Source organism: Giraffa tippelskirchi, chromosome 9, assembly GCF_054371585.1.
Source record: "Giraffa tippelskirchi isolate mGirTip1 chromosome 9, T2T-mGirTip1v1.2.pri, whole genome shotgun sequence".
Lineage (NCBI taxonomy): Eukaryota > Metazoa > Chordata > Mammalia > Artiodactyla > Giraffidae > Giraffa > Giraffa tippelskirchi.
The window spans coordinates 100,865,746-100,891,237 of NC_137283.1; the positions used below are offsets into that span (position 1 = coordinate 100,865,746).

General features: G+C 38.8%; 1 protein-coding gene and 1 long non-coding RNA gene across 3 annotated transcripts in view; one reads left to right on the plus strand and one right to left on the minus strand.

Annotated features, from left to right (window-relative positions):
* ROS1 (ROS proto-oncogene 1, receptor tyrosine kinase) overlaps positions 1-19,007 on the plus strand; it is a 123,396-nt gene extending 104,389 nt beyond the window's left edge. For both annotated transcript variants that reach the window (XM_081530933.1, XM_081530934.1), the window contains exons 40-44: positions 598-695; positions 911-1,114; positions 2,500-2,634; positions 10,048-10,211; positions 16,915-19,007. In XM_081530933.1, coding sequence (XP_081387059.1) covers positions 598-695; positions 911-1,114; positions 2,500-2,634; positions 10,048-10,211; positions 16,915-17,225 — 912 coding nt within the window. In that variant the 3' untranslated portion in view covers positions 17,226-19,007. The remainder of the gene's footprint in view (positions 1-597; positions 696-910; positions 1,115-2,499; positions 2,635-10,047; positions 10,212-16,914) is intronic.
* LOC145521985 (uncharacterized) overlaps positions 1-25,492 on the minus strand; it is a 125,483-nt gene that overhangs the window by 92,734 nt on the left and 7,257 nt on the right. The window lies entirely within an intron of this gene.

Consider the following 25,492-nt stretch of genomic DNA (forward strand, 5'->3'; position numbering starts at 1 on the left):
CTCAGATCCAACATAATCAGTCTTATTGTTCCCATTTTATACATGAGAAAGTTGCTTAGTGCATTAAGCCTTGTAAGCAAGTTCACACAACTTGTAAGTAACAGAAATAGGTTTTAGTTAGTCCATTTGACTAACATCCTGAGAGCTTTCCAATGAAGATTCTACATTGCCTCGGCTTATTAAACATAGTCTTATTTATGTATATTTTGGTGGAAAGCCTATAAATGTAGCTCTTTTCCTCTTTGTTTGAATTCCTTAACCATAACTAAAAATTCCTTTAAAACATCATATATATGTAGTCATATGTATGCATGAATGCTAAGTTGCTTCAGTAGTGTCCAACTCTTTGTGATCCTATGGACCCCCCAGGCTCCTCTGTTCATGGGATTCTCCAGGCAAGAATACTGGAGTGGGTTGCCGTGCTGTCTTCCAGGGGATCTTCCTGATTCAGGGATCAACCTGTGTCTCTTAAACCTGTCTCCTGCAATGCAGGAGGGTTCTTTACCACTAGTGCCACCTGGGAAGCTCAGCCATATATATATATATATATATAATAAAATGGAAAAGTGCCTGTAATTTTTCTTTTGTTTCCTACAGTTTCATGGTCCTTTACTCACCTTGGTTGACCTTGTGGACCTATGTGTAGATATTTCAAAAGGCTGCGTCTACTTGGAGCAGATGCACTTCATTCACAGGTATAGTGACTTTCTGGATACCGGGTCCTTACGAATATTGATACAATAGTCACCTTAGTTTGGGTGAAACTTACAAGATAAGTAACATTTTCATTCCTTCAAAATAACAATACTTTCTATTAAAATCTCGCTTCTCTCCAGACCCACTAGTGTTGCTTGTCTGATCTCTGGAACTTTATTGTTATTATTATTATTAAATATAGCTTCTGCTATAGGGATCTGGCAGCTCGGAATTGCCTTGTCTCCATGAAAGACTATACCAGTCCATCACGGATAGTGAAAATTGGGGACTTTGGACTTGCGAGGGACATCTATAAAAACGATTACTATAGGAAGAGAGGAGAAGGTCTGCTCCCTGTTCGGTGGATGGCTCCAGAAAGTTTGATGGATGGAATCTTCACTACTCAGTCTGATGTATGGTGAGCTTACAGGGCACAGAGAAACGTAGGCAGCACCATCAAATATCAGAGCCAAAAGGGACCTTAAAAGGTCATCTTGTTTTGTATGTGAGAAAACACAAGACCATAGAGGTTGAGTGATTTTCCTCAAGCTAAAGTGAAAGCTAGAGGGCAAGAAGGGGCTATTTCTGGGTCTCAGCAGTTTATACCAATTCTTTTTGATCCTTTAGCTTACTGGTGTATGTTCAAGAGATCCATTTACTTCAGCTATCTTATTACTCTTCAAAAATGTAGAGGCTATGACTAATAGGAATTGGCACCTATAAATTAATGTCCAAGTTTGTGTCCAAATGCCTACTATTTGGGGATGTATGGTCATTAATTTATAAGCGGAATTTAAATCATGGATTTCAAAAGGATTAGGACATGAGGGAGGTTTGGACAGCTCTTTATTATTTGAATAGAACCCCTCATTTTTGCTTGTTGACCCCAAACTGTTGATTAGAGCTCCTCAAAATGTAAAGATACATCCAGTAACTTTTAGTAAATTACTAAAAAGTAATTTTATTTATTTATTTATTTGGCTATGCTGAGTCTTCGTCAAGCTCGGGCTTTTCTCTAGACGCAGTGAGCGGGGGCTACTGTAACGGGGGCTACTACCTAGTTGTGGTGTGCGGGCTGCTCATTGCCATGGTTTCTTTTGTTGCAGAGCACAGGCTCTAGGGTACTCGGGCTTCACTGTGGCTTGTGGGCTCAGTAGTTGTGGCTCCCGGACTCAAGAGCGCAGACTCAGTAGTTGTGGCACACAGGCTTAGTTACCCCGAGGCATGTAGGATCTTTCTGGACCAGGAATCAAACCCATGTCACTTGCATTGACAGACAGATTCTTCACCAGGGAAGCCCTCCAATAACTTTTAAGCTGGACTGGACCTCTGCAAAATTGGGGATAAGATAAAGTCGGCCCTCAGTGTTGCCAGTTTTTATTCATGCTTTCCCGCTCCACGTTTGCTGGCACTCAAACTCAAGTAGATGAAAAGCTTTCTTGCTCACCCCTAGTGAGTTTACATAATGAAGCTATGAAAGCCATAGGTAACGGAGGTCTGCAGTGCAGGTTCAGCTGGGGAGGAGGAGCAAAGTGTGTGTGTGTGTGTGTGTGTGTGTGTGTGTGTGTATGCCCCTACTAAGCCTTCCTATCACCTTTGAAGTGTTGCTAGTAGGCAGTTGCTTGTTCTACTTTTTGTTGAGGTTGACTTGCTTTTAAGTCTCCCATTTGCCTTTTATGGGGCCAATAATGCCAATCGCAAAGTAGACTCTTGATAGCCACAGGAATAATTATGTTGGAAAAACTACTGTAAACATGATGTTTGTAATAAGTATAATTACAGTAAACTCTTTAATATCCTTAGGTCTTTTGGAATTCTGATTTGGGAAATTTTAACTCTTGGTCATCAGCCTTACCCAGCTCATTCCAACCTTGATGTTTTAAACTATGTGCAAACAGGAGGGAGACTGGAGCCACCAAGAAATTGTCCTGATGATCTGTAAGTTAATTATGTTCCCATAAGCATCTCAAAAGCAAAAACACATGTACATGCATTCTTATGCCTCATTGGTATGGTATTTTTAAATAAAAACTGGAGTTCATATATTTGTATATCCTATTTAAAATGTAAATTGATTGTGACATTTAACTTACTAAATATATGATAATTTCTTTTTATTTATATGTATAGATATACACGTAATATTTTACTTCAGAAGCAAAATCTAGAACAGAATATGTTTATACTCTTGGTTAAGTGAATTCTAATAAGTAAACAAAAGCTCTTTGTGTGTTTGTGTGTGTGTTCACACACATACTCATTTTATTTTGGAACATGTGATTTGACTAACATCTTAACCTGCATATTTAAAGGTTCTTTTAAATAGGGATATATTGTTTAAAAGCTGAATTGCTTTTGTTAATATAGCTGATATTGGGATATAGTACTATATCCTATAACTTATATAGGTTGTTATCTATTTATGGACTTAACATAGAGTAAGTATTAGAGACTCTATCAGATTGGTCCTGGCAACTACTGAATTCTAATAGATTTGTGATCCTTGGAACAGTCAGTGATTTTGACCTAATTATAAAGGGAAAGCAAACCAGGTTATTTTGCTGTGTACTGATCTACCTTCTTGTGAACAACCTTTTAGCAGAAATAGGAAGTGTTGACACTTTTTCTAAAAGGTGTCTTGCCCAGGATGTTTCTGAAAGAACATAGAATCAACAAGTATAAACTCCTCTGTTGTATGCACTACACCATGCTACAGATTGTGTGGCACACAGAGGTGTTTAGACCAGAGCCACGGCCCTTCAGCATCTCCGAATGTATTTTGAAAGAACAGACACACACATGGAGCAGTTGGATAACAAGCCAACGTGTAATAAAGTGCTAAACTGTGTGGTACAGACAAGTGCAAAAGGAATTAGCAGTATGCGGATACACACCATGGCTGTACTGCCTTGACTATGCTGTGTTATTTAGAGGATTGTTCAGACTGGAGCCAAAAGATGATTAAGAACTGGGCACCTTGGTTGGATGTTCTGTGGGTGAATGTTTTTGTATTATTTAAATCTTCCAGCTCAAAGAAGATTGGAATCACTGTCTGTTTCTGATTTAGCTTTTATAGCCTCTGGGATATTTACAGAAGGATCAGTTATACACATATCTGAACGAGTTTGGTGGCAGTGCCTAAAAATATGATTCATGATCCTTTTGGGGCAGATGGAAAAACTTCTGTAAGTTAGGGGTAAGAAATTCATACAAAATTTTAAAAAAGTTAGTCTAAGGCTTGAGGGAAAAAAAAAACAACCCTAGCATTCCTAAGTATGAAATACATTTGTATCAAGTAGTTAGCAAACTAATCACTGTTTTGCATCTCTTATATGTCTATTGAATACTCAGAAAATTTCCCCCAAATTTCAGTTGCACAAAATTTTTCTTGTGCTGTTAGAATTCTATTTGGCGTATCTTCCCCTCTAGGGGGTAATGTATCTCATAGTAATTATGCATTTCTTTTTTTCGATAGGCACTCTAGGAATCTCTCACTGAATTATACATTTTGATTAATGTGTTCATTTATTCTGTTTGGGGAGGAAGAAGGTAGATAATTGATTGTTCTATTGTGAGGAAGAAAAATGCAGTTATGTTGAACTTGCTCTCTCCAAAAGTATCCAGAAATTTAACTAGAAGGAGGAGGAAGAAGGAGTGCTAGAAAAGTTCTAGAAAAATGTTCCTGATTATGAGTGAAAAAAAGATAATGTTCTATATGATTTTATCTTGAGTAATTATTCATTTGGATATATTATTGCTCTAATTTTATGAAAGTATAGTTTCCTTGAGGCCAAAATTCCCATTGCTGATTTTGAAGTTCATTTGAACATCAGTAATTAAAAAGCAAACAATGCTCCATGCCCTCCGAAGGCTGCCTGCTTCAGATCCCCAGGAAGGGTTAATGATCCATGGCCAACTAGGAAGACAAGCCCTGCTAAGGAAATGGAGCTCTCGGCGATGCCATTCATCTGGCCACGGCCTTAAGTTGTCATGATAAAGATTAACTACTCTCCTTAGAGTACAGAGGAAACTGATTTTTATTTGAAGCCTTTCTCTGAGATCACAGGCCCAGCTTAGAGGGTTGAAAGTCTGTGCTGAGCCGGTCTGCACCCTCTATTCACTGCTTAAATACTCAGCACCTGGATGCACTCTGGGTCAGGTGAGCCCATAGATGGCTACGCTGTGCTTAGCTATTAATGGAATGTGAGAGTTCAGAGCATTCCCGCCCTTCTTTCCATAGTCTGGGATGTATGGTGCAAAGCCCAGTCCTCAGTGTTCTCTTCAGCTTTTAGTTTGCACAACAACCTTAACACTCTCAGGAATAAACGGGATCAAAGGGCAATCTACATCAAGTGAGAGCTCTTTGGGGTTCTCAGCCACAGGTATCACAGGGGAAACAAATTATTGTAGAGTCTCTCCGATGCAGGAGGTCACAATAGAGAACATGGAGGCTCATCATCTTATTTTTACCCTTAAGAATATGTATAAGTGTTAGTTGCTCCATCATGTCTGATTCTTTGGGACCCCATTGACTGTAGCCTGCCAGGCTCCTCTGTCCATGGAATTCTCCAGGCAAGAATACTGGACTGGGTGGCCTTTTCCTTCTCCAGGGGATCTTCCTGACCCAGGGACAGGTCTCTTGCATTGCAGGCAGATTCTTTACCATCTGAACCACCAGGGAAGCCCAAGAATATGTATATCTGGATGTTAATTGCGTCTTTCCAGGATTGCATATAATGAGTAAGGGAGTTTTCCAAATCTGAATTTTATGTGATTTGCTTAAATCCCTATTAATTAACCTTCCCTTAATTCTGAAAGATACCATGCAGTTTTCATCTGTTGAATTTCAATTGCTTTATGAATCCAAGAACTTTACTCATAAAAACTAATAATGAGCATGGTTAATGAGTTTTGTGCTATTTTGGAAAAAATTGAAGCAAAGAGAAGTAAAAGTGTTGGTATGGTGAATGGAAGAATTCGAACTGAAACACTTAGCTAAATGAGATATTTCAAGTATCAGAGTATCTGTTTAGAGGTAGAAACAGCCCAGGTAAATTTTAACAAAATTGAAGGACCTGTCACTTTATTTAGACTAATATGATTGAATATTTGTAACTATAACTTGGTAAAAGTATTTAATGCATGATACTGAATTGTGACAAGGAAAGACCCCTATTTGTAAGGAAAGACCTCTATACCAAAGAAATAGTTGTTACAAGATGCAAGAAATGCATTTTTTGGGTCTGATAATATTTAAAAGCCTAGTTATTTATTCCATTGCCATTTTAATATTGTTTAAGAGCACAAGTTATGTGTGTGCTCAGTTGTGTCTGACTCTTTGTGACCTCATGGACTGTAACCTGCCCTGTTCCTCTGTCCGTAGGATTTCCCAGGCAAGAATACTGGAGTGGGTTGCCATTTCCTTCTCTAGGGGATCTTCCTGACCCAGGGATGGAACTCATGTCTCTTGTGTCTCCTCCATTGCAGGCAGGTTCTTTACCACTGCACCACCTGGGAAGCCTGAACAAGTTGTACTGTTTACTTTTAAATGACTATTGCTTTATAGAGTGCGCCTCTTTTCTTAATCTAGGGCAATCCAGTACTCATTTGACCTGGACAGTGGGAGAGAAAGGTTTTATATATTTATCAAGTCACTTGTTTTTGCCATTAGAGAGTTAAGAATAATGTAAATTAAAGCCTCCATAGACGAAAAATTAGGAATATGTGCTTAAATCACTTACATAAATTAAACTTTTGCAGGAAAGTAGGAGTGGGTGAGGTGCAGAGTGGAGAAGGGGCAATTGTCTGGGTGCTTTCTCTCCTTTCTCCCTCCCTCCTTTTTCTCCTTTCTTCTCACTATGTCATCTTCATTAAATGCCTTGAATACTTTGTAGAATGAAGTGGATTATAAATAAAGTAAAAACTTCATAATTGAAATATGACAAGTTTTGAGAGATTCAACATATCCTTTGGTAATATCTCAGAATTACAACTTTGTAGAAGAGGTTAGGCTTCTTGCGGCAAGTTACACTTTACTTTCTCCTTTCACCTGTGTGCTTAGTTGCTCAGTTGTGTTCACTCTCTGTGGCCCCACAGACTGTAGCCTGTCAGTCCACAGAATTTTCCAGGCAAGACTACTGGAGAGGGTTGTCATCTTCTACTCCACAGAATCTTCCTGACCCAGGAATAGAACCTGCATCTCTTGCATTTCCTACAATGGCAGGTGGGTTCTTTACTGGTACCACCACCTTAGAAGTCCACCATTAGGTTAGTCATTAAGATTCTATTTTAAATATTGTTTTAAATTCCATGATCGAGTATCAGTTACATGATATTATTTCAGAGTCGAATTATCCTTCTTTGAGTTATTTGTTTCATTCCTGTTGCTAAATGCCAAAGGTTATAAAGCAATATGTAGAGGATTAGGTTCCTAGTGATGATTCTAATCAATAAAAAATACAGCCATGTTCAGTACTCTATATCCAGAACGTAAATTGTAATATAAATGAAAAGTCATCAGATCAATACCGAAAAAGATCAATATTAAGTTTCTCTATACTACTCTGATATTGAGTATTAACACTGACCTGAGGTGCTTGTCAAGAAATAAAAGAGATGGAAGTGGAGTTTTTGTGCCACATACAGATATTACTATTCAGTCAATACCTAGGATGGTTTCTGGGTCATTGTCACCTAGAGATTGAATGTATTCTCAGTCCATTGTCATTGCTTTAGTCCAAACCTCCATCGTCTCTCACCTGGCCTTCTCTAATAACTTCCTTGCTTCCAACTTGCCCCTCTGCAATCAGTTCTCCATATATATCAGCTAGAGTCATCCTTTAAAAATGTAAAGATCATGCCCGCTTTAAAATCTTTGACAGCTTCCGTTGTGTTGCATAAAGTCTAATGCCTAGGCTGATCTTTGACCTTTGCGATCTCGCCTTCCTCTCTGGCCTCATCTCTTATACGCTCCCCCTCAGTGACCGCTCTACAGCCATACTGGCTGTCCTTCACATTCTAAAATGTGCCAAGTTCTTTCCAAAGTTAGGAATTTACACATGCTTTTGCCTCTTCGAGTGTGTTCCCTGACTTTCATCCCCACCCAGTTCCCATGACTAGCCTCTTATTTTTCTACAGAGTTCATTGGCTGAAATGTCACCTCTGCAGAGGTTCTTCTATGAGCAACTTACCAAAAATGTTCCATCTCTAATTAGAGTTCACATTTGTTTTCTATAGTACCATTTTTAGAACTTATAATTTTTAATTATGTATTTATCTGTTGATATGGTAGTAGTAAAATTTTTAAATACTTCCCAGCTGATGTTTCTTTATTAGTCTTCCTCTCTCTGCCTCCAGTCAGCCTTCTAGCTCCAGACAGTGAAAGAAGAGAACAGGTACTTGACCTTTTTAGTGAGTCAGCAGACTTGGAAACGATGCTTGGAGCAGAGAGAGGGTTATGTAGAATCCTTTAGCTCCTTGTTAGTTTGCTAAATGGCAACTTTGAGCTACTAAACCTATAATTCTATATAATCTAATAAACAAGAAGAATTGAAGAGAAACTCCACTCCTTCTAAGCCCTGGACAAGGGTAGGAAGAAGAAACCTTGACAGAGGTAGGAGGGTGAAGATGTCGGATATTTAGGTCCTGAGACCTCTGTAGGCTTCAGTTAGATGAGGTGTGGGTGACACCAAACACAGGGAGCAACTGCCTACTCCTCCCAGTCTGGCAGGATGGCAAGGAGATCCCCGAGTACGGGACCCCCCGCATTGACAGGGACACTCAGCATCCTGAATAGGATGGACTGGCATGTCCAGATAGAGAACATGTAGCTTGTACTTCCAAGCCTCCTTTGTTTCCCTGTGTAAAGTGAATGTTTTGTTGAAAGCTCGAACTTTGGCTAGGGAGCATCCTGTAGGCATGCAGCAGAAACAGGAAAGGATTCCGAGCCTTGTCAGCAGATGTAGGATGTGATGTAGTCTCAGAGAGGCCTGCAGCTAGAGAGAGAAACGGGAGGACCAGTTCCGTGAGAAGGACCAAAAGAGCAGCTAAAGAGATCATGGATTGCAGATAGCAGCCGATGCCTGCAGGATGGACCAGGCCAGTCGCTCCTTATGGAATTCCTCATCATTCCACTCTGAGACTAGAGAAGGCCTGGAGGGACAGTGGGGCCCAGAGCATCCTTCACGGGGCCAGTACAGCTCATGTAAATCCTGACACCACCTTGGAGAGGAAGACAGAGGGAGTAGGAATGGCCTGAAGATAAGAGACAGCGAGTTATTAGCCGTAAAAGACTGAGGATTACCTAAAAAGGGTGGTTTTCAAAACAGACTAGTTTATAATTGACATTGTTCTAAATGAAGTCAATTTTCTTCTGCTGGGTGGGGCTTTGAGAATCAGTTACAAAGCTATCAAAAGAGCTACATTTTCCCCCTGCTCCTGTGAGTTGCAGTGGGTAAATTTTGCCACTCTCTTATATGTGCTTTATATATCCTATGAGGACAGGAGCCACACTGCCACATCTCTTGCTCTTGATATCCTGCTCATATACAATGTGTCTGACAAATCTTTGCTGAATGAATGAATGAACACTCATTAAGAGTTCTGCACAGACATGTCTTAGACAACCATTAAGGAAAAGATAATATTAAACAACCAGCTATTTATGGCCAGGGGAACTGAGTATCTTAATTAACCTGACAGTGAGGAACTGGATCTGATTTCTGCCTCTGATTCTGCCACTAAATATCTGTGTGGCTTGGAGTACATCTTAGATTTTGTTTCAGATATCAATGTATAAATGTAAAATTCAATCTCAGCTTCTTCAATAATTTGTATAGCTGTTGGTTTCCTTATTGGTTCGGTAAACGTTTTCTAACCGTATATTTATCTATTTATTTGATTAATAACTGTTAAATGTTGACCTTTCAGAAGGAAGATGTTTTCTAATAAAGGTAGTTATATTGCCAGCAGCTGTTATCTTCCTGACCGTGGCTCAGCAGTAAAGAATCTGCCTGAAGTACAGGAGACATGGGTTTGACTCCTGGGTCGGGAATATCCCCTGGAGAAGGAAATGTATTCTTGCCTGGGAAATCCTATGGACAGAGGCGCCTGGCGGGCTATAGTCTGTGGGGTTGCAAAAGAGTCAGACTCGACTGAGCAACTAAACAAAAACAACAAATTAAATAAATAAGAAACAAAAGCTTTTGTTCTGATTCAGTTATATTAATTATGGAAAACTGGCAATAACTCAAATTCTTTTCCTTTTTAAATAACCTTACCCAGATTATCGGTAATGACTACCTAATGATATCCAGTCACCATTTACTTTCATGTCTTTACCCACATATCCAGGTGGAATGTAATGACCCAGTGCTGGGCTCAAGAACCTGACCAAAGACCTTCCTTCCATAAAATTCAAGAACAGCTTCGGTTATTCAGAAATTTTTCCTTAAAGAGTATTTCTCAATGCAGAGGAGAAGCAAACCCCAGTGGAGTCATCAATGAAGGCTTTGAAGGTAAGTTTGATTCTTCTTCAGAATTTCTGGGTTTTCTTGCCAGTGTTAACTGAACAAGGTCAAAATGGGGTGTGCCTGGAAGATATCTTACAGTGCACAGAAGGAATAATATACTGGCACCATCCTCATAATTAAGTATTTATTATCCTCCTCTTTGAAAGTAATTTTGATTTGTTCATTACATTTAAAAAAAATAGAATAATGATATGGTCCCTGGATTTATAATCTAAGATAGTAAGGAAGAGAATTAACATGTTAGACTATACTTTCATGAGGCCTGTTCTCTTCATTCTCCAATTCTCATGCCAGTTTGGACATCAATGGCAGAGTTGAGTTAATTACAGTTGATGGTACATTGTCATCATTGATCTATGCAGGGTTTCTCTTTCATTTTTTTGTTTAGCCCCTTATTTCCATATTCCTCTTCTGTTCTAGTTCCTCTCTCTACCTGCCAGGTAGCCATTTAATGTGTCTCTGTTAATTTGTATGTTTTCTACAAAATGTGTATTGTATGCATGGATACTTTAATACAGTGCTTCTTTTCTTCCTTTTTGCATTAATACTATGTTTTTAAAGGCCATCCTCAGAATAAGCCTTGTTAGTAATCTCACATTGGCGCTACCTGCCATCTCATCATGGAGCCGAGCTGATGATTCTCAGAGTGTCAGTGGTAGAAGACAGAAGACTGACTGACTTTTCTTGGTGGGCACTGAGAGAAGTCAGAATGGGAAGAGGAAGGTTGTCATGGAAATCAAAGAGACTCACAGAGGCAGGAGAGGTCAGATGCTGCAGAGAAAAAGAGTTCTTTGGGGATATGAGGAATTTACAGTTGATTTGTATTATATTTCAAAATTCAACTCTGCTCACAGAAGCCTTTCCTTCTAATGTGTACAGACGTTTGTAAAAAAAAAAAATAACAAAGGCTGCCATAATGGGTGTTAGAAGACCTGAGAGCTTAGCTTTACCTTAGGGTCTACCAGATGTCTCCATGAACACTTACAGAAATCTTTTTGCCATGTAGCATTACCTAGTTTATCTATGAAGCTGAAGTAAGTACCAAACTGCTCATGGTACCTATAAAGGACAAAACCCTTTTAATGAATGGCTTTTAATTGCAATATTATGTAACTTTATTTTAGCACTTTTGAATATACCACTTGTGCTATTTAACTCATTAAATCCTCACAATAGCCCTATGAAGTGGGCATTATGATGTTACCATTTTACAGATGAAAAGACTGAGGTTAGTAACTTGCCCATGGTCATCCTGATGAATGGGGCTGGAGCAGGACTCTATTCTAGAGCCTTTACTCTCAGCCTTCACAGAGAGGTAGCTAAGGCAAGGAAACTTTGTTATCTTTAGTGTTCTGCATAGTGAAAGAATGTGCTACTTTTGGCCTGCTAGAAAAGATATAATAATCTGTCCTGGTTATATCTAATTTATTGAGGAGCCAAGTTGTTGACAGACTGAATTAAAATTCTAAAGGATATTTTTTAAAAATAGAGAAGCAGACATAACTAGGCAGAATAAGGATACTGGAAGAGGTTAACAGGGAATATGATCAAACTCTAATGATTTTTTAGAAACAAGTCTGTGCCATGACAGATATATGATTTTGGTAACAAGAGAAATTCGCACTCTGAAACCTACAACAAATGTAAATCGTGACCATAAAGAATGGGAAGATAGATGGGGATCACCAACATTTCTGGTAATTGGCATGTGGCTGAACAAAAGCGACAGAGAAGTGAGAAGAAATAGAATGAAAAGCAGAGTTTGAATATTTGCAAAGGATAGAAATCATAGAACAGTCACTTTAAGACAAGCTTAAACTTAATTAACTTTTAAGTAAAAGAAATGTGTTTAATAATAGTTTGCTGTTTTGCAGACTGGTGGATGTATTTAACAAAACAGTAAGAAGTCTTCTTTGTTATTGTCAGAGATATATAAGAAGACAAGTAAAGCCACTGTGAGGACTTTTTGGAAAAAAAAAAAAAGAGAGGGGCATTAGGATTAAGGGAGCAATAATACCATGCCTATGCTATGGTCCTACTGACCTAATGGGGTGGAGAGGGGATAGAGAGAAGATTAGTAACATATCTGGGCATCTAGTAAAAATATCCCAGTGACTTCATCCAAACATTTGTGTAAACATCACCTCATCAGTCCCAGAGAGCTCTACAGGAAACAAATCTAAATGCTCCTCTGCTGTTCTAAACATAGCCAGTCAGCCGGCATATGTCTCGTCTGTAAATACCCGGTCTTACTTGGAAGTCTTTATTTTAATATTTCCCTCTTAAACCAAGGGTTGCCAAGTGCATGCCGTCTTTGCTCAGGATCTCGGCTCTAAAGACCTGCAAGTTTTCCATTCAGTAGTTTTTAAATCAAAATAAACAACCCACTCATCTCTCATAAATTCCTTATGCAATAAGAAGATGTACTCATTGCTGAAAGCTTGCCAGGGTCAAGTTACTAAATATTGTCCTAAGTACTATGAAGCGATGAAATAGTGAGCTAATGATTTTTCTTTGACATATTGCATTAGAATTTGTAAAAATAGAATTTATTTGCTTTATGGAAAAGAATTTTTTTCCAATGTAGGCAAAAAAATTAAATCATGTTTCCCAATATACTATTTAATGAGCCAAAGGTATGGCAGTGAAGAGGCTGATAATGTGAGTACCTAGACCTATGTTATAAGCATATGTTTTTGTTGAAATTTTAAACTCCTTTAGCCTAATTTCTTTAAGCCCTTCAGGAATATCATCCTAATTTCCTCAATAATCTGGGCCACTGGAAAATTTAATCCTATTTTTTCCTATCATATTTTGATATTTTTATTGCTATTTTCATGCATAGCAAGTTATTCTTATGCATTTCTCAATGGCTATCAGTACATATTGACAATAATCATAACAGTTGGATTCTTCCATAGATATTCAGCACATAGGCACTAATCAAACTTGACATCTGATAAGCTTATTTCTATGGGGGAGATATTTTAGAATAACTTGACTATTCACATGGTTTGAAATATACTAGAATGATTTTGGAATAATGAAGAGGAACATGGGATGATACCAAAGAGCCTGCAGCCTAGCCTCTGTGTTATTCAGCAGTGGGGGAGGGCCTGAAAAACAAAATAAACACCTACTAAGACAGAGCAAGAACAGTGATTCATATGTTTTTATAATAAAATAAGCTTTGTAGTTCAGATTTGGAACTTGGTAATAGGTGTGTGCATGCGTGCTAAGCCACTCAGTCATGTCTGACTCTTTGTGACCCCATGGACTGTTAGCCTGCCAGGCTCCTCTGTCCATGGGGATTCTCCAGGCAAAAATACTGGAGTGGGTTGCCATGCCTTCCTCCAGGGGATCTTCCTGACCCAGGGATCAAAACCGTGTCTCCTGCATCACATGCAGATTCTTTACTGCTGAACCACCGGGGAAGCCCTGGTTAATAGGTTGCTGCTGCTGCTGCTGCTGCTAAGTCGCTTCAGTCGTGTCAGATTCTGTGCGACCCGATAGACGACAGCCCACCAGGCTCCGCCATCCCTGGGATTCTCCAGGCAAGAATACTGGAGTGGGTTGCCATTTCCTTCTCCAGTGCATAAAAGGGAAAAGTGTAAGTGAAGTCGCTCAGTCGTGTCCGACTCTTAGCGACCCCATGGACTGTAGCCTACCAGGCTCCTCCGTCCATGGGATTTTCCAGGCAAGAGTACTGGAGTGGGGTGCCATTGCCTTCTCCGGGTTAATAGGTAGATCAATTAAATTCCATCAGGGAATAAATAGGTGCAATGGTGCTTCCCTTCATCCTTTGGAATTGTTTAAATTTTTCCGATATTTCAATTTAAATACATTCCAAATAAATCCAGCCTGGGGTATGCACAGAAGCTTGGTAGCCAGACTGGTCTCACCTACGCATTTGGACGCTCTTGTGCTGAAAGTATCATTAGGAGAAAGGGAGGGACCTTCATCTATTGACTGAAATGTTTCTGATTTGTAAAATGTGATGCTGTATGAAAGGACAGTTACATTTCTTTTTTTTAAAATTTATTTATTTTAATTGGAGGCTAATTACTTTATAATATTGTAGTGGTTTTGCCATACATTGACATGAATCAGCCATGGGTGTACATGTGTCCCCCATCCTGAGCCCCCTTCCACCTCCCTCCCCATTCCATCCCTCAGGGTCATCCTAGTGCACCAGCCCTGAGCACCTGTTTCATGCATCAAACCTGGACTGGCAATCTGTTTCACATATGAAAATATACATGTTTCAATGCTATTCTCTCAAATCATCCCACCCTCACCTTATCCCACAGAGTCCAAAAGACTGTTCTATACATCTGTGTCTCTTTTGCTGTCTTGCATATAGGGTTATCGTTACCATCTTTCTAAATTCCATATATATGCATTAGTATACTGTATTGATGTTTTTCTTCTGACTTACTTCACTCTGTGTAATAGGCTCCAGTTTCATCCACCTCATTAGAACTGATTCAAATGTATTCTTTTTAATGGCTGAGTAATATTCCATTGTGTATATATACCACAGCTTTCTTATCCATTCATCTGCCGATGGACATCTAGGTTGCTTCCATGTCCTGGCTGTTATAAACAGTGCTGTGATGAACATTGGGGTACACGTATCTCTTTCAATTCTAGTTTCCTCGGTGTGTATGCCCAGCAGTGGGATTGCTGGGTCATATGGCAGTTCTATTCCCAGTTTTTTAAGGAATCTCCACACCGTTCTCCATAATGGCTGTACTAGTTTGCATTCCCACCAACAGTGTAAGAGGGTTCCCTTTTCTCCACACCCTCTCCAGCATTTATTGTTTGTCGACTTTTTGATAGCAGCCATTCTGACCAGTGTGAGATGATACCTCACTGTGGTTTTGATTTGCATTTCTCTGATAATGAGTGTTGTTGAGCATCTTTTCATGTGTTTGTTAGCCATCTGTATGTCTTCTCTGGAGAAATGTCTGTTTGGTTCTTTGACCCATTTTTTGATTGGGTCGTTTATTTTTCTGGAATGGAGCTGCAGGAGTTTCTTGTATATTTTTGAGATTAATTCTTTGTCAGTTGCTTTGTTTGCTATTATTTTCTCCCATTTGGAAGGCTGTCTTTTTACCTTGCTTATAGTTTCCCTCATTGTGCAAAAGCTTTTAAGTTTAATTAGGTCCCATTTGTTTATTTTTGTTTTTATTTCCATTACTCTGGGAGGTGGGTCATAGAGGATCCTGCTGTGATTTATATCAGAAGAGTGTTTTGCCTATGTTTTCCTCTAGGAGTTTTATAGTTTCTGGTCTTAGGTTTAGATCTTTAATCCATTTTGAGTTTATTTTTGTGTATGGTGTTAGAAAGTGTTCTAGTTTCATTCTTTTACAAGTGGTTGACCAGGTTTCCCAGCACCACTTGTTGAAGAGATTGTCTTTTTTCCATTGTATATTTTTGCCTCCTTTGTCAAAGATAAGGAGGACAGTTATATTTCTGACTGTAAACTTTTCACCCAGGCAGTAACACTCAGCGATTGGGAAACATGGATAAAAAACAAATAATTCTTACAATATACATTTATATGTTTATCTTGTAGATTCCCTAGAATTTTGTGGAATGTTTCAGAAGCTCTGCTATTAGGTTTCAATAGAATTCTTATATGTTTCTAAGTAAGAAGGTCATCCTTTAAGTAGAGAAAGACAAAATAACATGAGCACAGTTGTGAAGAAGGTCAGATTTCCCTCTGATTATCCGTTTTTCTGCAGGCACCCCCACCTCACACATGTGTGTCTGGAGTCAGTCCCTCTCAAAGACTCCTGTGGGGCATACTGCCCACCACCTCCTCTGCACACAGTGCGGCCACTCCTCTCTCTGCTTGGGGAGGTGAACGTGAGGACAGACTAGAGCCAGACAGTTTGGGTTCAAACTCTAGCTGTGTGACCTTGGGCAAAGTATTAAGCTTCTCTGTCCTCAATTTCCTTATGTGTTGAATGGAGATAGTGCCAGTACTTAACTTAATAGGGGAAAAATGAGTTAATATATGCATATAGCTTAGAATAGTGCATGGTATATAATTAATACTCTGTAAGTATTAATTATTATGATATATTTCATATCAGTGTTTATTGCCACCTGACATAGATTTAATTGTCCACTAGTTTATTGTCTATATCCCCCCATTAGAGTGTAAACCCCAAATAGCAGCAAATGTTGATACCTAGGACACAGCCTGGTATGCAGTATGCAGGCAATAAATATTAGCTTAATAAATAATTGAATTCCTAGATCTAAAAAAGTACCTCTTTAAAGGTAGATATTTTAGCTGATGTGGCAAGATGAAAGGGTAAGCACTTTATACAAAAAGGGCCATCCTAGGGCCACTTAATTCCTGTCACAAAGACCAGACCTGCGTCACCTGTTATGGAAGAGTTACCTCTATGCTCTTACTGCTTCATGTATTCCTATCTTACATAAGCACATATAACCTTCTATCATATTTTATGACTTCTGCTCTCCTACTAGACTGTAATAGTGTCAAGGACAGGGAACATGTCTTTTATCTTTGTGTTCCCTCAGTGATCATCATAAATGTTTACTGAACCAATGAGCAAGGCTGGTGTTTTTCTAATTCTCATAGAGCCTGGATATTACAAATACAGGAAACCAAATAGATGCTAGAATAATGTTTGTATTTTTTTCACAGATGAAGATGGTCATCCAATTTGTTTGAATTCAGATGACATTACGTCAGCTGCTTTAATGGAAACCAAGAACCAAGAAGGGTTAAACTACATGGTACTTGCTACAGAATGCAGACAAGGTGTAGCCAATTCTGAGGGTCCTCTAGGCTCTAAGGAATCTGAATCTTGTGGTCTGAGGAAAGAAGAGAAGGAACCACATGCAGACAAAGCTATCTGCCAAGAAAAACAAGTGGCTTACTGCCCTCCTGGCAAGCCTGAAGGCCTGAACTATGCCTGCCTCACTCACAGTGGATATGGAGATGGGTTTGATTAATAGCTCTGTTTGGGACATGCAGGGTTGAGATAAACACTCTTCCCATTAAGTGGTCACTGAAAGAAAACCTAGTAGAGTGATAGATGTTGTGGTGTGGTGGTCTGTGACTCCAAATTAATACTGGGAAGTTCCTGTATTCTAATTTTGGTTCTAAGAGCCATTTAATTTAGGTTAAGACAATCCCCATACCAACAGTCTAACCTTGAGCAGAATTCTGTGAGCATTTGAAATGCTTAGAAAGACTAATGAGTCTGGAAATGAAACTGTGATTCTTTCCCCCAAAGTCCCTTAGGCCACTTCCCACCCTTCAGTCTGGGCTCTAAGAGAAACATTTTAGTTAGATGGGAAAAAACAGGTACATTCAAAGACCTGAAGGAGGAGAACAAGTGTGTGCAGGGGGCCAAGGGAACTACAGATTATCCCAAGCAGGACAAAGGAAATGACTAAATAACTTTACACATACGGAAGGAACCAGCACCCAAGACATGAGTCATTAAGAAAGCTATTAATACAATAAAATATTGTCCTTAATGACTACTCTAAAATATTTTGTTTTTTGGGTCTTGGGACAGCAGTTTCAATCATATTGCAAAGAGGACCATGAAGATCTCTATGTCCTAAAGTTTAGCATTCCATGATCTTTGGATCATATACAAATGACTCTGTGATATGTGTGCTATTAATATTATAGAAATTAGCTAATATAGAGATTTTTTATTTGTTATATCTACTTTCTACATAAAATACTTAAGGTTACGTTTACTATGAAATTGTCCTTAAAATTAAATATAAATGATAATATAATGTTAATTCAAGCTATATGATTTTCAGCAACCATACAAAATAATAAGCACCTAAATGATTACTATTAAAAAATTGCTTCAGGGAAACACTGATTTAAAGCCAGTCATTCTTTGCGGTTACCCATTTAAATCTGAAAGCCTCAAGCGTTCTAACAACAGATCTAATGAAAGTATTCGATGTGTTATTTCGTTGCAGCATACAGAATGTTCACAAGATACAAAGAACACTTTGATCATACTAGTAACATTTGCTAAAAACTATTGTGGAAGCAGAACATGGATCCATTTTCGCTTTGGATCGTTTAGTTCATTTTTAAATTTGTCCACTGCCTGAGAACTTGCAGAGATGACAGGCTGTTTGGTGAGGTACACAGGGAGGTCAGTGCGTTTGTTCTGTGGTGAACAGTCCCCAAGTAAAGGTCCAGGATTTATGGCCACTCTATCACATCTGGCATCCACTAAACAAGGCAGAATATTTTCCCTCTGATCTTCAGACTTTTTAATGGGCATTGATCATTCTTTTTGTTGGCCCACCATATGACGCCCCTTTCCCTGCTGGGGAGTTCCTCTACCTTTATCTTCAGATGGGGAGCCATGTTCTATTTGCTTCCCTAAGATCTCATGCAATATGAAGGCAGGCAGTGACCCTAGCCCCCACCACTCAGACACACCCACCACAGGCTTCTGAGAGAGAAGGAAGCAAAGAAACAGGGACCCCGCTGAGTCATGCCTGGTCATGGTGGCAAGTGGAGTTAGTCTGGCTCCCAGAATGCAGCGACCAGGGCCAGGGGAGCCAGGAGAGCAACCCTGGAGCCTGGTGCCTCTGGCAGCCGGGGCAGGCAGACTGGGGGCTTGGTTCTGCTGTCTGCTTCTAGCAGGGGTTCCTTGCTCCATAGCCTCTGAGTTCGGTTCTCAAGCCTTCCCAAGGATTCTGTGACTTATCTCCATATCCTTTTAATAAATATTTTTCTTTAAGTCAGCCAGAGTCAGCTTCTGTTTTTTGCAACTATGACTTTTGCTATGCCAAAGTAATACAGAAATTCTATTTTGGAATGCACAAAGAAACGTATAGAAGAGTTGGATTTTCGATATAATACACTTGCATTACAATCTAGATAATAGAGAAGTTTACAGAATATCTGAGGAGAACAGCCCATAAAGTATCATGCTTTAGCTAGGATATAAGTGCAAATTATAGACTTTTAAAAATAATTCATAATAAATGATATTGGTAGAAATATTTACTATAACATAAAATAGACAGTGGCTGAAATCTCATAGGAAAATTTATTATAGATCAAAGTAATTGATAAAAATACAAATGGCTGATAATATTGAAAACTGTAAGTTTATTCTGGAAAAATTAGATTTTGTAAATAAGAGGGAAAAATTGGCTATGGCTAAAACCAGCACTAGTTAAAATGTATTATTCACTAAAAATTAACAGAAGAATAAAATCTCATTGATAAATTTTTTTATCTGCAAAAATGACCTGGGAATATCAGACTTGAGAGAAATTATGGCTCCCAAAGGCAGAAGTTATAATTGGTATAAACAAAACAAAACAATACAAAAGCCAATCAATAACCTTCATTTTAAATTGTTCAAGGAAAAGAAACAGTATGTAAGAAAAATATTTAAGTTGAAAATGAAAAACTTTTTTTTTAACGTTGCCAGTTGAACAAAGATTTCTCTGGATAAAATTAATATGTTGCTCTAATTCTGCTGCAAATGCTTTATTCAAAATGTCCTGGAGAAAAGAAACTGTCCGTGATCTCAGATATCCTGTGCTGCTTACCCATCCTGGTTTTCCCTGGCCTATTGGAATGTTCTCACCTATTCTTCTCTGCTTATCTAAATTCCAGACATCCTTTAGGGTCAGCTCATATTCCAACTTGTTGGAAAGGCTTGTCTCTAACTACCCCCCCCATCAGAATTACTGCTGTGCTTGTCTTTATGTCTAGTTAACTGGCACTTACGGTATTGTGGTATGGTATTTCTACCTTATTCCTATGTGTTTTATTAACTTGAATAAATTGCAAGCTTTCCAAACTCAGGTGGTGTCTTTTAACCCTTTGTATCTTTAATATACAGTAAGTATTCATATTTAATGGGTGAATTGGCTTTCTCATCATCCTTTTCCAACACATTTCACAAGTTTTCACTTTTAGCTCATAAAAGAGATGCCAGAAGACAAAGATAGAAATATAGATCAATGGAACAAAATAGAAAGCCCAGAGATAAATCCACGCACCTATGGACACCTTATCTTCGACAAAGGAGGCAAGAATATACAATGGAAAAAAGACAATCTCTTTAACGAGAGGTGCTGGGAAAACTGGTCAACCACTTGTAAAAGAATGAAACTAGAACACTTTCTAACATCATACACAAAAATAAACTCAAAATGGATTAAAGATCTAAACGTAAGACCAGAAACTATAAAACTCCTAGAGGAAAACATAGGTAAAACACTCTCTGACATAAATCACAGCAGGATCCTCCATGACCCACCTCCCAGAATATTGGAAATAAAAGCAAAAATAAACAAATGGGACCTAATTAAAATTAAAAGATTTTGCACAACAAAGGAAACTATAAGCAAGGTGAAAAGAAAGCCTTTCGAATGGGAGAAAATAATAGCAAATGAAGCAACAGACAAACAATTAATCTCAAAAATATACAAGAAACTCCTGCAGCTCAATTCCAGAAAAATAAACAACCCAATCAAAAAATGGGCCAAAGATATTTCTCCAAAGAAGACATACAGATGGCTAACAAACACATGAAAAGATGCTCAACAACACTCATTATCAGAGAAATGGAAATCAAAACCACATTGAGGTACCATTTCACACCAGTCAGAATGGCTGCTATCCAAAAGTCTACAAGCAATAAATGCTGGAGAGGGTGTGGAGAAAAGGGAACCCTCTTACACTGTTGGTGGGAATGCACACTAGTACAACCACTGTGGAGAACAGTGTGGAGATTCCTTAAAAAACTGGGAATAGAACTGCCATACGACCCAGCAATCCCACTGCTGGGCATACACACCGAGGAAACCAGAATTGAAAGAGACACGTGTACCCCAATGTTCATCGCAGCACTGTTTACAATGGCCAGGACATGGAAGCAACCTAGATGTCCATCAGCAGATGGATGGATAAGGAAGCTGTGGTACATATACACAATGGAATATTACTCAGCCATTAAAAAGAATACATTTGAATCAGTTCTATTAAGATGGATGAAACTGGAGCCCATTATACAGAGTGAAGTAAGCCAGAAAAAAAAACATCAATACAGTATACTAATGCATATATATGGAATTTGAAAGATGGTAACGATAACCCTATATGCTGCTGCTGCTAAGTCGCTTCAGTCGTGTCCGACTCTGTGCGACCCCATAGACGGCAGCCCACCAGGCTCCGCCGTCCCTGGGATTCTCCAGGCAAGAATACTGGAGTGGGTTGCCATTTCCTTCTCCAGTGCATGAAAGGGAAAAGTGAAAGTGAAGTCGCTCAGTCGTGTCCGACTCTTAGCGACCCCATGGACTGTAGCCTACCAGGCTCCTCCATCCATGGGATTTTCCAGGCAAGAGTACTGGAGTGGGGTGCCATTGCCTTCTCCGATAACCCTATATGCAAGACAGAATAAGAGACACAGATGCATAGCACAGTCTTATGGACTCTGAGGGAGAAGGTGAGGGTGAGACGTTCTGAGAGAATAGCATTGAAACATGTATATTATCATATGTGATACAGAACACCATTCCAGGTTCGATGCATGAGACAAATGCTCAGGGCTGGAGCAATGGGATGACCCAGAGGGATGGGACGGGGAGGGAGGTGGGAGGGGGTTCAGGATGGGGAACGCATGTAAACCCATGGCTGATTCATGTCAATGTATGGCAAAAACCACTACAATATTGTAAAGTAATTAACCCCCAACTAAAATAAATAAATTTGTTAAAAAAAAAAAAAAAAGAGATGCCAGAAGACTGGTATATTGCTGAGAGGGACACTTATGAGGATTCTTTTGATTCTGAGTTATCTGAGACCTAGATTTATTACAGAGGTTTGTGGACTGCTTTGAGTTTCAGATCAGGCTTAAATGAGCCTGAAATGCTGAAAGTCCTTGAAATGATGGTAAAGGATATTAAAGAAGACAAAAAATTATTTTTCTTCCTCATTGTAAGCTGAACTTTTATCTTCAGAATGGTCTTATGGATGTGGAATAAATGTTAACTTGTCTTTGACTTCTCTTTGACTTTCTCTCTTTGGTAAAGAGGAGCCCATTCAGTTTTGCTTTTTACAGTTGATCAAGGCTCTGGGTTGCCCAAACTAGAAGACCTATCGCAATCCTTCTAGGCTTCTTCACAACCAGAAGAAACAAAAGGCCAACATATACAACCCAAATGCCATTGTATGTAATACAGGATATTTCCTTTTAGGTTTCTTTTTTTCTTCCTCAATGTGAGCTTATTTTCGCGGCTGGGTTAGTTTCTCTTTTTTTTCCCACTTACTTTTTTGCACATGCTTTCTCTCTTATCATTAAAAACTCCTTATTTTTCTAATAACTGCATACAACCCCTTAGGATGGATACACTGTAGTTTAGTGTTCCCATGTAGATTCATTCATTCATAAATATTTATTGAATGTTTATTACACAGAAAGCATAGGTGCTAGGAATAGAACAATAAACAAAGCTAAGTCACTGCCTTGATGGTGGCTACATTCTAGCATTCTAGATGGGGGAGAAGACATAGTCAATAAAACATAAAAGTATGTATGACAATACATTAAAAGGATGATACATCATGATCAAGTGGGCTTTATTCCAGGGTGCAAAGATGGTTTAAAATTCACAAATGAGTCAGTGTGATATACTGCACTAACAAAATGATGAATAAACATCATATGATCATCTCAGTAAATGCAGAGTAAGCATTTTGACAAAACTCAGCATCCATTTATAATTAAAAACTTTCAGCAAAGTGGGCATAGAGGGAATGTACCTCAACATAATAAAGACAGCATATGACAAACTCAGTTAACATCATAATCAACAGTGAAAAGCTGAAAGTTTTTCCTCTAAGGTCAGAAACAAGACAGGGATGACCACTCTCTCCACTTTTATTCAGAATAGTATTGGAGTCCTAGCCAGAGTAATTAGGCAATAAAAAGAAATAAATAACATCCAAATTGAGAAAGAAGAAAAACTGTCATTATTTACAGATACTATTATATATAGAAAACTCTGAAGACTCCATAAAAAGACTGTTAGAACTAATAAATTCAGTAAAGTTACAGGATACAAAATTAATGCCCAAAAGTCTGCCACTTTACTTTACATTAATAATGAACTATCAGAAAGAGAAATTAAGAAAACAACCCCATTTATGACTGCAACAAAAAGAATAAATCTAATCAAGGAAGTGAAAGAACTATATTTTGAAAACCTTAAGACATTAACTAAAAAAAATTGAAGAAGACAAAAAGACTTTGATTAGCCAAAGCAATCTTGAGAAAGGAGAAGGAAGCTAGAAATATCATGTTTTCTGATTTCATACTATATTACAAAGCTATAGAATTAAAATAGTAGTGGTATTGATATAAAACAGACACATAGATCAATGGAAGAGACTAGAGAAGCCAGAAATAAACACAGGCATATATGGTCTATTAATTTATGGCAAAATATGGAGGCAAGAATGTACAATGGGGAAAGGATTGTCCCTTCAATAAATGGCATTGGGAAAATTGGACAGTCATATGCAAAAGAATGAAACTGGATTGCTGTCTTATATACAATGTCCTTTAGTTAACAAAAGTTAACTTAAAATGGATTAAAGGCTTGAATATAAGACCTGAGACCTTAAAGCTTTTAGAAGAAAACAGGTGGTAAGTTCCTTGACATATGTCTTGGCAATGATGTTTTGAATCTGACACCAAAAACAAAAGCAAAATTGAACAAGTGGAACTACATCAAACTAAAAACCTTTTGTACAATAAAAAAAAAAGCAACAAAATTAAAAAGCAATCTACCGGATGTGAGAAAATAATTGGAATTATAAATGTGATAAAGGACTAATACCCGAAACATAGGCTTCCCTGGTAGCTCAGACAGTGAAGAATCTGCCTGCAATGCAGGAGACCCAAGTTTGATCCCTGGGTCAGGAAATCCCCTGGAGAAGGGAAAGGCAACCCACTCCCTACTCCAGCATTCTTGCCTGGAGATTTCCATGGACAGAGGCGCCTGGTGGGCTAAATATACAAAGAATTCATATAACTTAACAGCAAGTAAAACAAAAGAAAGGACGGAGAGGAGAGTGGAAGTGGGGGTTAGATCATGCAGACCACTGTATGGACTTTGGCTTTTTACCTGATAGGAAGACACTGGGGAGTTCTGAACAGACACAAGACGTGATTTGACTTTGGTTTTAAAAGAATCGTTTCAGAGCCTGTGTGAAGAAGGGAATGAGAGGAGGGTGGGACAGAGAGGTAAAAATAGGAAAATCAACTAGAGAGTTATGATGATTAACCATGAGATGATGGCTTGGCAGGGAAGGAGTCGAAACCGCAGTAAAAGGGAAGAAAGTGGTTGATTCTATGTTTCTTCTGAAGGTTTTGCTGATGGATTAGATATAGAGCACAAGAGAAGAAAAGATTAAGGTTTTCAACCTGAGCAGTGGGAGGAACGTGAGTTACCGCTTATCAGATGGGAAAGACTGAAGGAGAGAAGATTCAATTTGAGAGGTGAGGTGGCAACTAGAGGTTTAGTTTAGGATGTGTCAGTTTTGAGAGGATTCTTAGAGACCTAAGGGGAGAGGCTGAATATGCAGTGGGAGAGGGGATTAAGGAGGGGGTTCTGGCTGGAGAGTTGTCAGTATATAGATACGGCTGAGACTCGCCTCGAGACTAGCCCAGCTCAACCAGCAGTGTGGATAAATAAGAAAGAAGGGCTGAGGGTAGAAGCCAAAGTCTTTCCATGTTTAGACATTAGGGAGCTGAGGCGAGACTAGCAAAGAAGACTGAGAAGGAGGTATCAGAAAAGTAGCATGAAAATCAAGAGCCCATGGAATCCTGGAAGTCAAATAAACACAGTGTTTGAAAAAGGATGGAATTATGAACTGTGTCAAATATTATTGACAGTGACGGTAACCATATGTTTTAGTTTGCCTGGATACTCCCAGTTTATGCCTTTGCCCTGGATTATTACCCATGTTCATTTCACACTTACAAGTGATCTTGTTCAGACTATAAATTACATGGTCCCCTGTGGTGGACATGGAGGTGTGCTATTTAGATCATCTTTCAAGAGAACATGCCTTGGGGAGCATGGCTAATTGACACATCCAGCTGCTGTACCTTCAGATCTACTGTGACATTCATGCCAGGTCATGCTTCCCTTGGGCCATTTCCAGCCACTGACTAAACACAGGAGAGTACCAGAAATGGGCC